The 15,335-nt window shown below is 32.9% G+C and overlaps 1 protein-coding gene across 2 annotated transcripts in view; it reads left to right on the top strand.

Moving 5' to 3' along the window:
• TFPI (tissue factor pathway inhibitor) overlaps window positions 1-15,335 on the top strand; it is a gene marked incomplete at its 3' end in the record, with an annotated part of 67,170 nt that overhangs the window by 34,788 nt on the left and 17,047 nt on the right. For both annotated transcript variants that reach the window (XM_079924610.1, XM_079924611.1), the window contains exons 3-5: window positions 2,213-2,410; window positions 8,682-8,726; window positions 14,944-15,120. In XM_079924610.1, coding sequence (XP_079780736.1) covers window positions 2,213-2,410; window positions 8,682-8,726; window positions 14,944-15,120 — 420 coding nt within the window. The remainder of the gene's footprint in view (window positions 1-2,212; window positions 2,411-8,681; window positions 8,727-14,943; window positions 15,121-15,335) is intronic.

Below are 15,335 nucleotides of genomic sequence, written 5' to 3'. Positions count from 1 at the left end.
CAGTGCCTGACAAATGACCAACACACGATTGTTAACTTTTGAAAAGGTTTATCTAAATTAAAAAATCAAAACAAGACAAACTTTCATCCCTTTTTAGTGGCACAGCATGGCTGTGTGTCCAGAGGGGCCACCTGATCACTCCCCCAAATCAAGAATGCTGTGCCCAAGTGCGAGGTTGCAAGGTCACTGCACAAAAGAATATTCTAATATAGGATTCGTGTAAGAAATACAATAAAATATGAATGGTAAAAATGAGTAACTAGATAATAATTAGTAAAATACATTACTCAAAGTTAATTCTTAGTGTTTTCTTTAGGAAATTGCTATAAAATCATTACCTGCTTTCATCACTGAAACCATTTTTAATTTTTATAAAGTGAAGTTTAGAAAAATTTATTGAGTGGAAATTGTACAATTAAATCTATGTGCTTGACTTAAATGCCAATTAAGGAATCTCAGTCACACAGATCTGTGACAGTATCACTCAGTTATTAAGAAGGTGAGCAGTATCTGGTATAAAACTATCTGAGGGTCAATTCTGAAGCCGTCACTTATGGTGTGAACTGAACAATTAATTTTTGCAGTGCTCTTTTATAATCTGTAAAGTGGAGATAATAATGCCTAATTCAGAAGTTTGTTGTGATCGTTAAATAATATAATTGCAAAATGTCTGGAGCACAGTAATTACTCAGTAAACGTTAGCTCTTACTACCAGGACAACTGCTACAACTATGGTGTAATATCCTTTGTTTGTGGTACGCTGCCACCACCTGGTGGCACCATTACTAAATAGCAGGTTGAAAATAAGATGGTATATCCTTAATACAGAAAATGTAAAATAAAAGATTTGGCATGATAATAAAGAATATCAAATATATGAAAAGTCAAAAATGCGGGAATAATCAATGAGAAATAATTTGATATAAGTTATTGATTTATAAGACATAGTTTCCCTAAGTATACAGTATTTGGCAACTCAGGTAAAGCTGTGTTCTACAAGTGGCCTATATTAAAGGTGCCTGTCTGAAGCACTGCTTCAATGATTTGGTGTCTGTAGAGTTCTAAAGTAACATTAACTTGGGAATCAAGACCATCATATTGTATGAGAAGTGCTATAGGAATTTCTGAAATAATGGTATATAGCCATAAGTTATGAAAATGTCAGAGTTTTTATTCTAGCTCATTTCTCAAAATTATTTATGTGACTTCTGAGATTCTAAGATCTGCTCCTAAGGATATTTATAGAACTGATAGGTCAAATTTTTGTCAGCCCTACAAAAATGTATATAGAGCAGATAAAACATAAAGTGCTAATTCAGTGACACATTGTGCGTCATCTCTCAGTCAGATGCACCACTTAGGGTCCTTGAAGCTTTCTAACTTCTCACAATTTTTTAACAACTCAGAATGTCATGTGTAGAATTATCAATCTTTAAGTAAAGAAAGGAATATAAATAGCATTCACAATCATGCATAAATGTACTACTCAGAAAATGCTTTCGCTTATTTTTGAATTCAAATTGACAGTTGTAACTTCAGTGATGCAGGGAAAATATATATTTTTCATGTCATTTTTTGTTTATATACAGATATATACAATACTCTAAAATGTTATTATATATTATTAATTTCTAGAGAAAAGAAGTACTTGTGTGTATAATTTAAGAAAATTAATTATTTGTAATTTATAGTATTTAACACCTAAATTTTCATAAATAGAGAATGGTTTAATGTAGTATGATATATACATACATGTATGAATATAAATATTCTGTTGCTTTTTCTTTCATGAGGATTGGAGTCATGTACCAGCCCTGATATTGTTGCTTTTAAAGAGTTGTTTTGTATGTAAAAAATGATACAGCTGTGGATTAGGGAGACATCTCTACTTATCTGTAATGTCAACACATCAGTTACCTTATAACTACTACTCAATTCCATATTGGTCAACTGGTACAAGTTTAAGCAACATCTATAACAAGAGTCTAGAAAAAATATTTGATATTTTTCCTTAAAAGTTGGTTAATAATCAACTATTAAAGTTTAATAAAGTTGGTAAGACCTGTCTCATTTGATGAGTTTATATATTTTATCTAACTTTTTGATAACTTTTCATAGTTTCTTATATCAGCCTATTTTATTATTGTTGCACTTCTCCTTAAAATTAAGATGTATTAAAAATGAATGTTATTCTTTTATTTTTACCTTGTAGATGCTGAGTTGCCACCGTTGAAACTTGTACATTCATTCTGTGCATTTAAAGCAGATGATGGCCCATGCAAAGCAATGATAAAGAGATTTTTTTTCAATATTCACACTCAGCAATGTGAAGAATTTATATATGGGGGATGTGAAGGAAATCAGAATCGATTTGAAAGTCTGGAAGAGTGCAAAGAAAAATGTACAAGAGGTAGGTTTCTGGAGATACTTATTACCCAGAAACCTTTAGAGTTATTAGATCTAATCATAGATTTGATCATTTTAGAAAAAATGTTAAAACTATTTTAACATTCCAAGGAATCTTTTTCACTTTTTTAGCTTTAATGTTCAACTACTGTTTTTCATTTTTTTGTATCAGTCATTATAAAATACAGTAAGCTTATTGTCCTATACTCTTCCCCATAATAAAGAGGGAAGAAAACCCTTAAGTTTGCAGAACAGATTTTATATCTGCAACAAATTAAGTGTAATTCAGCCTCCTTGGGTAGCTATGAGTTCACAGGAAATAAATTGTTATTCACAGTGACTTAGACTTTCCTTTACCAATACAATGATCTCATAGTTGTTTCCCTGTCAAGATAATGAATTAATCCAATTTGAGGTTCTCAACAGCTACTAATTAGAAAATTATAGAAATATATATATGAAAGTAAAATCCTTCTCTTTGGAGCCTTGGAATAATGTAGAAAATATCATCCCTGATGACCTATGAAGACCTTACTGAACCCAACTTTTCATAGTTTTACTGAGTTATAAGGTTTAAAAGCATATCACATTCTACTATTAAACTTTATTGAACACTTTTATTCTTTTAATCATGTTAAAACAACTTTTTTTTTCAAATTCTACAAATTACAATGTTTCATGTGGTTTTCTCTCTTTAGACTGAGATAAATTCCAAACAATTACTGGTCAAAATTTTGAATGTTTTTATCTCAGTTTTATTCTTCTGAATTGAGAGCTACTTGAGAGATAGAAAATCCTGAGTTGTCTTTATTTCTGCAGTTTCTAGTCCCAAATTTCCCCACTGCATGTTCTTAGAGACAGTTGAATTAAACTGTAGGGCCATAGCAATGGTATCTTTAGTTAACACTGGTGTCTTGTTTTTTGCAAAGCAGGCAGGTCTGCATTTTCACTCTGATAATGCTTTCCTAAACAGCTTTTACAAAACAGCCCTGGCATCATGATGCTCTCGGCCTATGGGAAAATCTCAGTGTGGTAAAAACAGAGAGCTTTTCTCCTCTGTGACTGTTGTATGCTCCAGACCTGGCAGAAAAGAATTGATGTGAATGAATTTCTTTATCTCAGAGCACTTATTTCCCTCTTTCCTCTCCATAGATGTGCTAGAAATGTTACTAACACAGATTAGGCAATTCAGTGGTTCTCTGTAGTACCTTTGGTTTTTGTGATTGCCTGGTCATTTTCCATTCATCACAGATTTCTATACCCTGTTCTTTTCCATACTGGGCCAAGTATCCTTTCATACTGAGTATCACTCAGGTTCAGCACCTTGGCTAGAGGCCTGGTTGCCTCATTCTTTGTAATCCTCACTTTTTCATGTAGCAGCCTACTTAATTTCATCAACTGGCCTCTTTCCTGAAATACATACCTATTTAGTTTTTATAATTTACAAATCTTTTATTTCACCATTGTGAAAAGTTACCCTTTTCTTTAGAAATTAATCAAATATGATTTTGTTCTTCAGTGAATGTCCTGCTATAATGTTTTCTCAAACATCATTATTGCCTACCATAACTATATGTCTTTTGCCCCCATCTCCTCATTATCTCTTCAAAAGTCATTGATATTACTGTTTGAATATCTGAGTGTTTTATATAGTAAGCTACTGTTAAGGATATAGCTGACATAGAAGAATTACTAAACTTTTAAAAAATCACCTAAGGAGAAAATTCCATCTTCAGCTGTGATGGAGTAACTGGAGCTGAACTTTCTCTCCTAATGTAAATAACTAGAAAACTGGGCAAAATATATGAATCAGCTGTTTACAGACATTGATCAAAAGGCAGTGCAGGATTGTGATCTCTGAGAGACGGGAAACACATGAGGTGAACGCTCCGGTCTCCCCAGCAATCTGCATGAAGGCACTTCAGACCACAGTTAAAGGAGGGAAATACCAGCACAGCATGGTGGTCTCCATGGTGGAGGATGTGGAGATTGGAGACTGGTAGACTGATGTGGCTGGGTTTTGAGGGACAATATGTGAGAGAGAATGGACATATGTAGAGAAAAAGCTAAAAAATCTGGATAAGGGTCCCTTTGAGTTTGTTACTGAATAATAAAACTGCATGCACTTGGTGAAATTCCATGAATTTGAGAAAGTAATTACAGGGATTTGTAAGTGGAACAATTCCCAGAGCTCCCACATGACTAGGAGAATTTTACATTTAATTTAGTACTAGGACTAAATTAGACCTAGAGTAAAAGCTACTTTAACCTTGCCATAGTGAAGCTTAAACCAAGCCTTAAAAGTTCCAGATGATCCACAAGTAACTTAACTACTTGCCAGAAGGCACTTCTTTAATGGAAGATGGTAAAACATTCTTTAACAGAAGACAATAAAATCCAGCAGCAAACAGCATAATATTCAAAAATATCTATAATCCCCCCTGCCCAGAATACTAAACATTTGAAGAAGAAGCAAACTGTGATCCATAATTAGGAAAAAAGTGCTCAATTCAAACAGACAGAGAAATGACAGAGGTGACAAAATTAGTAGACAAGGACTTTAAAATAGCTATTATAAATATGGTAAAGGATTTAAAGAAAACATGAACATAATAAGGAGAAAATGGAATATATAAAAGAGAACTAAATGGAAATTCTAAACCTGAAAAATTCAGTATATAAAATAAGAAATTTTCCAGATGTACTTAAAGCAGATTAGACATTACAGAAGAAAAGGTCAGTAAACTTAAAGACAGAGCAATAGTAACTGTTCAAGATGAAGGACAGTGGGGATTAAAAAAAGGCTAAACAAGCAAACAAAAAAGAATATAGCCCAATAACCCATGACAGGAAATCAAGAAGTCTATCAAAATGGGTAATTGGAGTCCTGGCAGTTGGGGCAGGAGATATGTAAACAAAAAAATGGCAAAGAATTATCCACATTTGATGAAAACTGTAACATGTAGAACCAAGAACACTGACAAAATCAAAAAAAAAAAAAAAAGAAAAAGAAGTCTACACAAATGAATATAATAATCAAATTGCTGAAAATTGTGGATAAAAAGTAAATCATAAAAAAATGAGGAAAATGATACATGAGGGAATGAAGATCGAAAGAATCCCCAAGTTCCCATCAAGAAACAATTCACAAGAGAAGAAAATGGAACATCTTATTTGAAGAGCTAAAGGAAAAAATAAACTGCCAATTAGTAATCTAGATCTATTAAAAATACCCTCATAATGGAGATAAACACTTTTTCAGATTAACAATGTCTGAGAAATTTTATTGCTAGCAGACTTGTACTGTGAGTAATAGTAAAAGATTTAAAACTAAAGCACACAGGAAAGGAGGGGGAACATACGAGATTACTGTTGTAAGGTTCTGATACTACAGATGAAAGTGGTATTAATTACTTGAAGCCAAATTGTCATGAATTAAAGATGCATATTAAAATTACATTAAATTTTAATGGTATAATCACTCCAGTTAAAAGGTATATAGTAGACAATATAAAAAAATCACGAACTAAGTACGTGTTGTCTGCAGGAAAGACGTTTTAAAAATACAGACACAGAGAGGTTAAAAGTGAAAAGATGAAAAAAGATATACCATGCAAGCACAGATCAGAAGAATGATTAGTAAAAGTAGACTATAGGACAAGCAATATTGGCAGGAGAAAGGGAAGACACATTATAAGAATGAGGGCCAATTAATCAAAAAACCATAAAAATCCTCAATGTCTATGTGTATGCCTCCATTACAGAACTGGAAAATTTTCAGAGAAAAAACTGACAGAAGTGAAAGGAGAAATATGATGTATATCTTATATATTAAGACTTGGAAGCTGAATTTTTGTTTTATTTTGGAGACCTTCGAGAACTATGGCTTGTAAATTACCATGCCTGAGAATAAAGTCAAGCCAAATATTTCAGAGAATAGGAACTAGGCATGTGTTTAGTTTGATATGTATGCTCAGCTGTCCTTTTGCATGTAAAGCTGTTTTATCAGTTGTTTCCAAATATATATAATCTTGCATGATGTATTTACCTATGTAATAATAGAGACATGGTAACAAAGTTAATAAGGTAGAAAAAAATAAAATATAGTTTGTAAAATGGTTTCTAAACACATGGCTTTCAAAATGTTTGTCTTTTGGTTTAGTTGCTTTTTTCCCATAGCCTATACAAGAACAACATTGTATTTGATTATTATTTTTTGAAAAATAGGTGTATGTAGTGTGGGAATTAAAGAATTAGATGAAAGAGATCAAATTCCCACTTAACTTTTTAGCTAGTCAGCCTCTACAGCAACTTTTAAAGGTTCCAATAGGTATTCTGTTTATATTAATTACTATTTTATTAGTTGAACTAACTGTGACTTGCAGGTTTTCATGGGGATTTACATGGGAATTTTCTCCACTGGGAATTAAAGAGCATGTAAATACTTTTTCCATTCTCTTTATTTTTAAGTTTATTTTGTGTTTTATTTGTTTGGAATAGTGAAGACTTACCCAGTAACAAGAATATTCTGTCCATAGAGTCTTTTCCCATCTACTTGGAAAATTTTCTAGGCTGACTTCAACAAATATGAAATATAAAAGTTAGCATTCAGATTTTACCCTCCCCTTTCCCAACAGAAAACAAAAAGATGAAGAAAGAATAGGGCAAAAAAAAATTTTTTTACAATTGTTTAAATGTATCAGGTAATTATGAATTAATTTTGATATTAATTAATTTTAATATTCATGATGAAATATTAAAATGTGAATTCATGTACATTGGAGTTCAAGGAATTACTAAAATAAGAATTAGTAAAACATACTCTCATTATTCCTTAAGACATCATTAATAAATGTTATGTTCTGCATAAATCTAGGAAAATATGATAACTTGGATAATTTGCTGTAAACCTTATCTATCTTTTCAGACTGTAATTGGCATAAAAATAAATTAAATAGGGTATCCATGGTTGTTACCAGAAAGGAACAAGTTCTCTCTTTTAATATTGCATGAATATTGAAATCAAGCATCTCTATGTTCCTGTTCCGTGGCTATTGTCAGTAGGTAAAACAGAGCAAAAATGATTACTCAGCTCTCTAGTCTTATATACTGTTTATATGTATATATTCTTTCCCTGCCTTCATAAATTAAAAATGTAACATAATAATTGTACATTAAAATATTTTAATGTAAGCTTATTATGACAATCCACCATCTAAAAACATTAACTGGGGGTTGGTTATTTACAATAAAAAAAAATCAGGTTTTCTTAACATTTAAAATACAATTAGAATTACACACACACACACACACACGCACATCTTTTTTAAGACTGTTGAATAAAACATAGTAAAGCTCAAAAGGGAGATGAACCACATCACCTTATCATTTGTAGACATTTTACTCTCCAAAGAATAACCTGATTGATCACTGGCTGAAAGGGGCATTTAAGCCAACTCATACTCATATTCTCTCTCTCTTGCCTCTCTCTCCCTCCCTTTTATGTCTCTCTGGCCATACAACTAATAATAAGCTGCCTTGAACAAAGCTTTTCTCTGTAAAACAATTGATTATACAACAAATCAAATATCACTTAGTTTTCCTAATGTTTATGTGAACAAATCAAAATTTTACATAATATATCAATTTGAATTTCATTATCCTTTAAATTAGAATTTAGAATCCATACTTGAAATACAATGGGTCAAAGACAAGTAGCATTCTAGTTCTCAAGTGGAGTAATTCCAATAATTCTATGAGATTAAACTAAAAAATACATCACAAATACCATTTGCTTCATTTCTCCTCTGTAATTGGAAATAATAATGAAGCTTGTAATTGGATTAAGATAATGAAGCAGAAGAAGGAATCGGGGAAGGAGGTAATTCTGGTTCCTTTCACCCCTACTTCCATTCCTCTATAGAAATGATCTGTTTGAATTACTTTCACATTTCACATTATTTTAATAAGTAACTATTTTAATCATAGATATTTTGAATAGCAAACTTAGTTCACCATGAATTATTATTTTTGTAAATGTGTTAGAAAGTTTTAAAATAGTTTTTGAGACATTATTATATTAAAATGTAGGTGACTTTATGGTTATACTGTAATAATTTAATTTAATCTTTAGAGCAAATAAGAAATTTATTGACATTCTGTATAAGAATAATTTTAATAGTAATAAACATATCACCCTAGTTTGTTAAATTGAAAGTCATAACATTATATTATAAATTGTGGTAATTGATACATATATACTGTTTTACTTGCAGATTATCCAAAGAAAACTAGAAGGACAAAGACAACATTGCAAAAAGGTGAATATTCATTTGTATGCTCATTAGTAGCATTTACATAAGGCACTTGGCAATTCAATTCTTAGCTTTCTCTGCTATGAGATTCATCATAAATCCATGTGATCTTTGACATGGTGTTTTGTTTCAGTGCATATAATGAAAATGTAGAAATAACATACATGATATTTGGTAAGGGAAGACTTCAAACACTGTGTTTACTCATTCTAATTCAGTGTGATATCTGGTATTAGATGAGTAACAATCCAGAGCCATGCACATGCTATTTTTTTTTTTTTTTTGCACATGCTATTTTAACATCCCCAAAATAGTGATTTAGATGTTGCTGTTCTTACTTTATTTCTCAGATCTCTAATCCTTTCATAATCTCAGCATTGTGTGGCTTTAGTAAGTTTCATCCAGTATTACTCTGAATATATATATGCCTTTGAGTTGTCAACAGCCTGTATGCAAAAATAAGTGGAGATATTTAACAATAAATAATTGCTTTTGTCAACATTATTTAGCATTTGCATATTTTTGATTTAAATTATTTATAGTTTTTAACTAAAAAGAATTACTTTTTGGTGAATATATTATATCAGTACAAGAAAAATGTTACAAGAGATGAAGAAAGACATGCTCCTTTTAATAAAGGTCTAGAAGCTGACTTTGCTCAATTACCATTCACAGCATTTACATTTAAATGAGAAAATATTGAACAAAAAGATCAAATTATTTAATTCAGTACATTAAAAAGCTACATAATTCAAAGTGAATTTTAGTTTTACTAACTTTGATTTAATTATGTGGGAAAGAGCTGAAAAATTCTATAACTCACTGATAAGCTTAAGACAAACTACTGTCCAGAATTTCAATCAAAAGTTATAAAATAAATTCAGCAAAGTTTGTACAAACAACATAAGTAAATGTATTTATTTATAAGTTTTAAAATAACTTTCTATAAATATTGAATTAATTTTTACAAAAGTGTTCAATACTTCAATTAAATGAAATTCTTATCTGTAATATCAAAGAATACAGCATATTTATAAATAGGGTTTTTTTGTCCATCAAGTAAAAGATGATATCTTCAACATTTAAACATTAGTATATTTTTTTTCAGAAATGTAGATTTAGGGGCTTCCCTGGTGGCGCAGTGGTTGAGTGTCCGCCTGCCGATGCAGGGGACACGGGTTCGTGACCCGGTCTGGGAAGATCGCACATGCCACGGAGCGGCTAGGCCCGTGAGCCATGGCCGCTGAGCCTGTGCGTCCGGAGCCTGTGCTCTGCAACGAGAGAGGCCACAACAGTGAGAGGCCCGCGTACCGCAAAAAAAAAAAAAAAAAAAAAATGTAGATTTAGGAAAAAATTATATGCAGGGGAAATTTACTGGAAAATTATGCTACTTAATTTATATTTAATGATTTAGAATTGAAGCATTCTTATTTGATATTATATATGAAAGTTAGAGAGTAAAGCTATGGATATTATTCACATGTGTAAAAAATGTTCAGATGCTAAAACCAATCCATGATGAAGACCTTTAAGCATATTGATTTGAAGTCAACTTTGTGATATGCTTCCTAACATCACATCAGAACAGTTATAAAGACAATGGGGATTCTTTACAACCCTTTTGGGAGAAAGTTTTGTTTAAGACAATTGCCAAGTATGCAGCCTCAAACAAAAGTTAGTAGTGAAAATCATGTGGTTTGTGGAAGTTGGCATATATCTTAAAGCCTGCCTTCTGGGTTTTAACTGAGCATCAATTTAGAGCGAGGATTGTGTATGCAGATTCAATACAAACGTTAGAACTTTATTTATCTGAGGAATATTGGGAATGAATTTCTTAATTTGTGACCGTAGATATATTAAATTCTAGGTCTAAGCAGAATTATTTTACAAGTATGCAATTTCAACTCCTAAAATAAATGTATGTCCTAGAATGGGGCCTCATATAAATATGGCAACTTTCAGTTGTATAATTCCTTAATCATATTTTCAGAATAATTTGTTACTGTTTTCTCTTCTTTGTATGCAATATTTTTTACCTACTCCCTTTTGTTAAACATAGAATTCTTATATTATTTGTTAATATGATTTAAAATTTCATAAATACATACTAAGACCTAAACAAATCAAATTAGTGATCAAATGTATTTTTCTTTCTCTTGTAATACAGTATATTATAAAACTTTTTTAAACAGCTTTATTGAGATATAATTCACATGCTAAACAATTCAGCCATTTAAAGTGCACAATTTAATAATTTTAGTATATTTAGTATAGCGCAACCATCAGCATAATCAATTTTAGAACATTTTTATCACACACACCCCCAAAAAAACCTCTGTAATCACTAACAGACACTGCCCCATTTCTTCCGGCTCCCCCAGCCCCAGGCAACCATTAATCCACTTTCTACATCTATAGATTGGCCTATTCTGGATGTTCCATAAAAATGAAATCATATAATATATGGATATATAGATATATATGGATAATATATGGATTTCTGTGTCTGACTCATTTCACTCAGCATAATGTTGTCAAGGTCCTCCATGTCGTAGCAGATCTCAGTACTTCATTCCTTATTATGACAGGATAATATTCCATTATATGGATAGACCACATTTTGTTTATCCATTTATCAGATGATAGACATCTGGGTTGTTTCCACCTTTTGGAATTTGGGAATAATGTTGCTAGGTACATTAGGGTTCAAGTTTTTGTGTGCACATGTGATTTCATTTCTCTTGGCCTAGACACCTAGGCCTCGGTGTGGTTCTAATAGGCATTCCTTTTAGAATTCTGAGTGAAGTTGAACATCTTCATGAATTACCTGTTTAAATCCATTGCTTATTTTACTGTTGGGTTGTTTGAATGTTTCTTATTTGTGATATTGTGATTTATAATAAAGATATAGTTGGTCTTCCTCCTGTTGTCCCTGGCACAGAGCTCAAAAAACCCTTGGAATTTCCTGACTTGAGTCTTAAAGGTATCTTTTGTTATGTTAATGATGTGACTTCCGGGACAGCTCCTCAGTTGGGGGGACTGCTGGTTGCTGGGGGAGCCAACCCCTTGATTAGAGGGTTGAAACTTTCAATCCCATCCCCCCTCCACCACCTCCGGAGAGGGGAGAGGGGCTGGAGGTTGAGTTCAATCACCAATGGCCAATGATTTAATTATTCATGCCTGTGTAATGAAGCCTCCATAAAAACACAAAAGGACGGAGGTCAGGGAACTTCCGGGTTGTTGAACTTGGGGAGATTCGGGAAGAGTGGATACCTGGAGAGGGAAGCTCTGCCCCTTCCCACATACCTTGCCCTGTGCATCTCCTCCACCTTGCTGTTCCTGAATTATATCCTTTTGTAATAAACTGGTGATCTAGTAAGAAAACTTTTCTGGAGTTCCGTGAGCCAAATTAATCAAACCCAAAGAGGGGGGTGTGGAACCTCAGATTTACAGCCTTGTTGGTCAGAAGCCCGGGGGGCGGGGGGGGCGGGGTGCACCTGAACTTTTTTAACATCTTTATTGGAGTATAATTGCTTTACAATGTTGTGTTAGTTTCTGCTGTATCACAAAGTGAATCAGCTATACGTATACATACATCCCCATATCTCCTCCCTCTTGCATTTTCCTCTCACCCTCCCTATCCCACCCGTCTAGGTGGACATAAAGCACCAAGCTGATCTCCCTGTGCTATGCGGCTGCTTCCCACTAGCTATCTATTTTACATTTGGTAGTGTATATAAGTCCATGCCACTCTCTCACTTCATCCCAGCTTACCCTTCCCCCTCCCTGTGTCCTCAAGTCCATTCTCTATGATTGTGTCTTTATTCTTGTCCTGCCCCTAGGTTCTTCAGAACCATTTTTTTAAATAGATTCCATATATATGTGTTAGCATACAGTATTTGCTTTCTGACTTACTTCACTCTGTATGACAGACTATAGGTCCATCCACCTCACTACAAATAACTCAATCTCTTTCCTTTTTATGGCTGAGTAATATTCCATCGTATATATGTGCCATATCTTCTTTATCCATTCATCTGTTGATGGACACTTAGGTTGCTTCCATGTCCTGCCTATTGTAAATAGTGCTGCAGTGAACATTGCTGTACATGACTCTTTTTGAATTATGGTTTCTCAGGGTATATGTCCAGTAGTGGGATTGCTGGGTCATATGGTAATTCTATTCTTAGTTTTTTAAGGAAGCTCCATACTGTTCTCCATAGTGGCTGTATCAATTTACATTCTCACCAACAGTGCAGGAGGGTTCCCTTCTCTCCACACCCTCTCCAGCATTTATTGTTTGTAGATTTTTTGATGATGGCCATTCTGACCAGTGTGAGGTGATACCTCATTGTAGTTTTGATTTGCATTTCTCTAATGATTAGTGATGTTGAGCTTCCTTTCATGTGTTTGTTGGCAATCTGTATATCTTTTTTGGAGAAATGTCTGTTTAGGTCTTCTGCCCATTTTTGGATTGGGTTGTTTGTTTGGATTGGGTTGTTTGATATTGAGCTGCATAAGCTGCTGGTATATTTTGGAGATTAATCCTTTGTCAGTTGCTTCATTTGCAAATATTTTCTCCCATTCTGAGGGTTGTCTTTTGGTCTTGTTGATGGTTTCCTTTGCTGTGCAAAAGCTTTTAAGTTTCATTAGATCCCATTTGTTTATTTTTGGTTTTATTTCCACTTCTCTAGGAGGTGGGTCAAAAAGGATCTTGCTGTGATTTATGTCATAGAGTGTTCTGCCTATGTTTTCCTCTAAGAGTCTTATAGTGTCTGGCCTTACATTTAGGTCTTTAGTCCATTTTGAGTTTGTGTATGGTGTTAGGGAGTGTTCTAATTTCATTCTTTTACATGTAGCTGTCCAGTTTTCCCTGCACCACTTATTGAAGAGGCTGTCTTTTCTCCATTGTATATTCTTGCCTCTTTTATCAAAGATAAGGTGTATTATAAAAATTTAAAGAAGTAGGATTTTTCCTTGTCCCATATATTAAACTTAACCATGGGAATAATAGTTACATTCACCTTAAGAAACAAGAGGCAGTAAACAATGAACAAAATAACTTTCAAATTGGTACTTTGAGAAGTCATAGAAAATAGATATTTTACTCTATATTAAAATAGGATGTTTTAATTAATAAAACAATTTTTTCATAGGGGATTGGTTTTTCTACTGTTGCAGAAATCATTAACATTATTAAATACATACTGTTTTTACAATAAAGCACTCATGAATATTGCTTCCCTGAGATAAATGCAAGATGCTTTAAGATGTGAAAAGATGCTACTCTTCATTTTTGCAGCTATGGTAATATATAGTTGCAGGGGGAAAGAAATGGGGAAATTGGAACTTTGCCCTAAAAAATTCAAGCCCAATATATCTTGCAATCATCATAATTTTGAAAATAATTTATTGCTTTTCTTTACAGAGTATGCATGTAAACAAGGCTTGTAATGTAGATCACAGTGGTACAACCTTTGTGACAGCTATGTTTAGCCTGGTTTGGAGCACTATCAAAGAATGGGTATCAGACTTTTTCAAAAGCCTCTCCAATCCTTGAACATGTATTTCCTGTCTGCCTCTGCACTATTGGAGTCATTCCAATGCCTGGAAGAAAAATAAGAGACACAGTGGAGGAGGATGTCATACCTAATACAGATATTAATTTCAGCATAAGAATTCAGGAAATTCTAAGTATAGCCATGAAAGCTTCCATACCCCTCAAAGCTTCTCCCTTTTTAAAAAATTGAAACCATTCTAATGAAGCAACAAAGTATACTTAAATGAGACTGCACACCTGAAAAATAAGAAATATTTGTAGATCTTTCCTAAATGTTGATGCACATAAGCTTGGTAAAAATAATTAAACCAAATTTTTGCCATAATATTTTGGACTTCCAAACCAAGGGTAAAAAAACCAAATATCTTTTATTCTCTCAGTTCATGAAAGAGCTGATAGTTAATGCCCTATTAATTTACTATGAGAAATTTAGAATTTGAAATTCCAATAGACACAATGTATGACAACAGTTGTAACTCCCTTATTCTAAATGTCACAGTAGGTATAGTATAGTTGTGGATAAAGTTATATTTTACCTTTTATCTTTATCTTTTCATATTTACTCCTTAAATAATTTCAACTTAACCATTTATATTTTTAATTAACGTAATTAAATTATTAACAAAAAGGAATATTGCTTTCTGACATTTTTATAATTTCTAGAAAAGCCAGATTTCTGCTTTTTGGAAGAAGATGCTGGAATCTGTCGAGGTTATATTACTAGGTATTTTTATAACAATCAATCAAAGCAGTGTGAACGCTTCAAGTATGGTGGGTGCCTTGGCAATCTCAACAACTTTGAATCACTGGAAGAATGCAAGGACACCTGTGAGGACTCATGTACGTTCATTTCTCATCTCCTTTTACTTCATTTTATAGCATTCTTTTTAAAATAAGGCATCCTAGAGGATGTTCAGGCTTACCCAGATTTTGTTGCAGCCATGCAAATGAAGATCCACTGTAGTCACTCTTAATCTGATAGAAATTAGTCACCATGTTAGTTTATTTAAGAAACAGAGAATTAAGAAATTTATAGTGGAAATTATTTCCATAGA

The sequence above is a fragment of the Stenella coeruleoalba genome (assembly GCF_951394435.1).
Source record: "Stenella coeruleoalba genome assembly, chromosome: 6".
NCBI classification, from domain to species: Eukaryota; Metazoa; Chordata; class Mammalia; order Artiodactyla; family Delphinidae; genus Stenella; species Stenella coeruleoalba.
The sequence above is the reverse complement of the archived record's forward strand: the minus strand, read 5'-3'. Positions and strand labels throughout refer to the sequence as shown.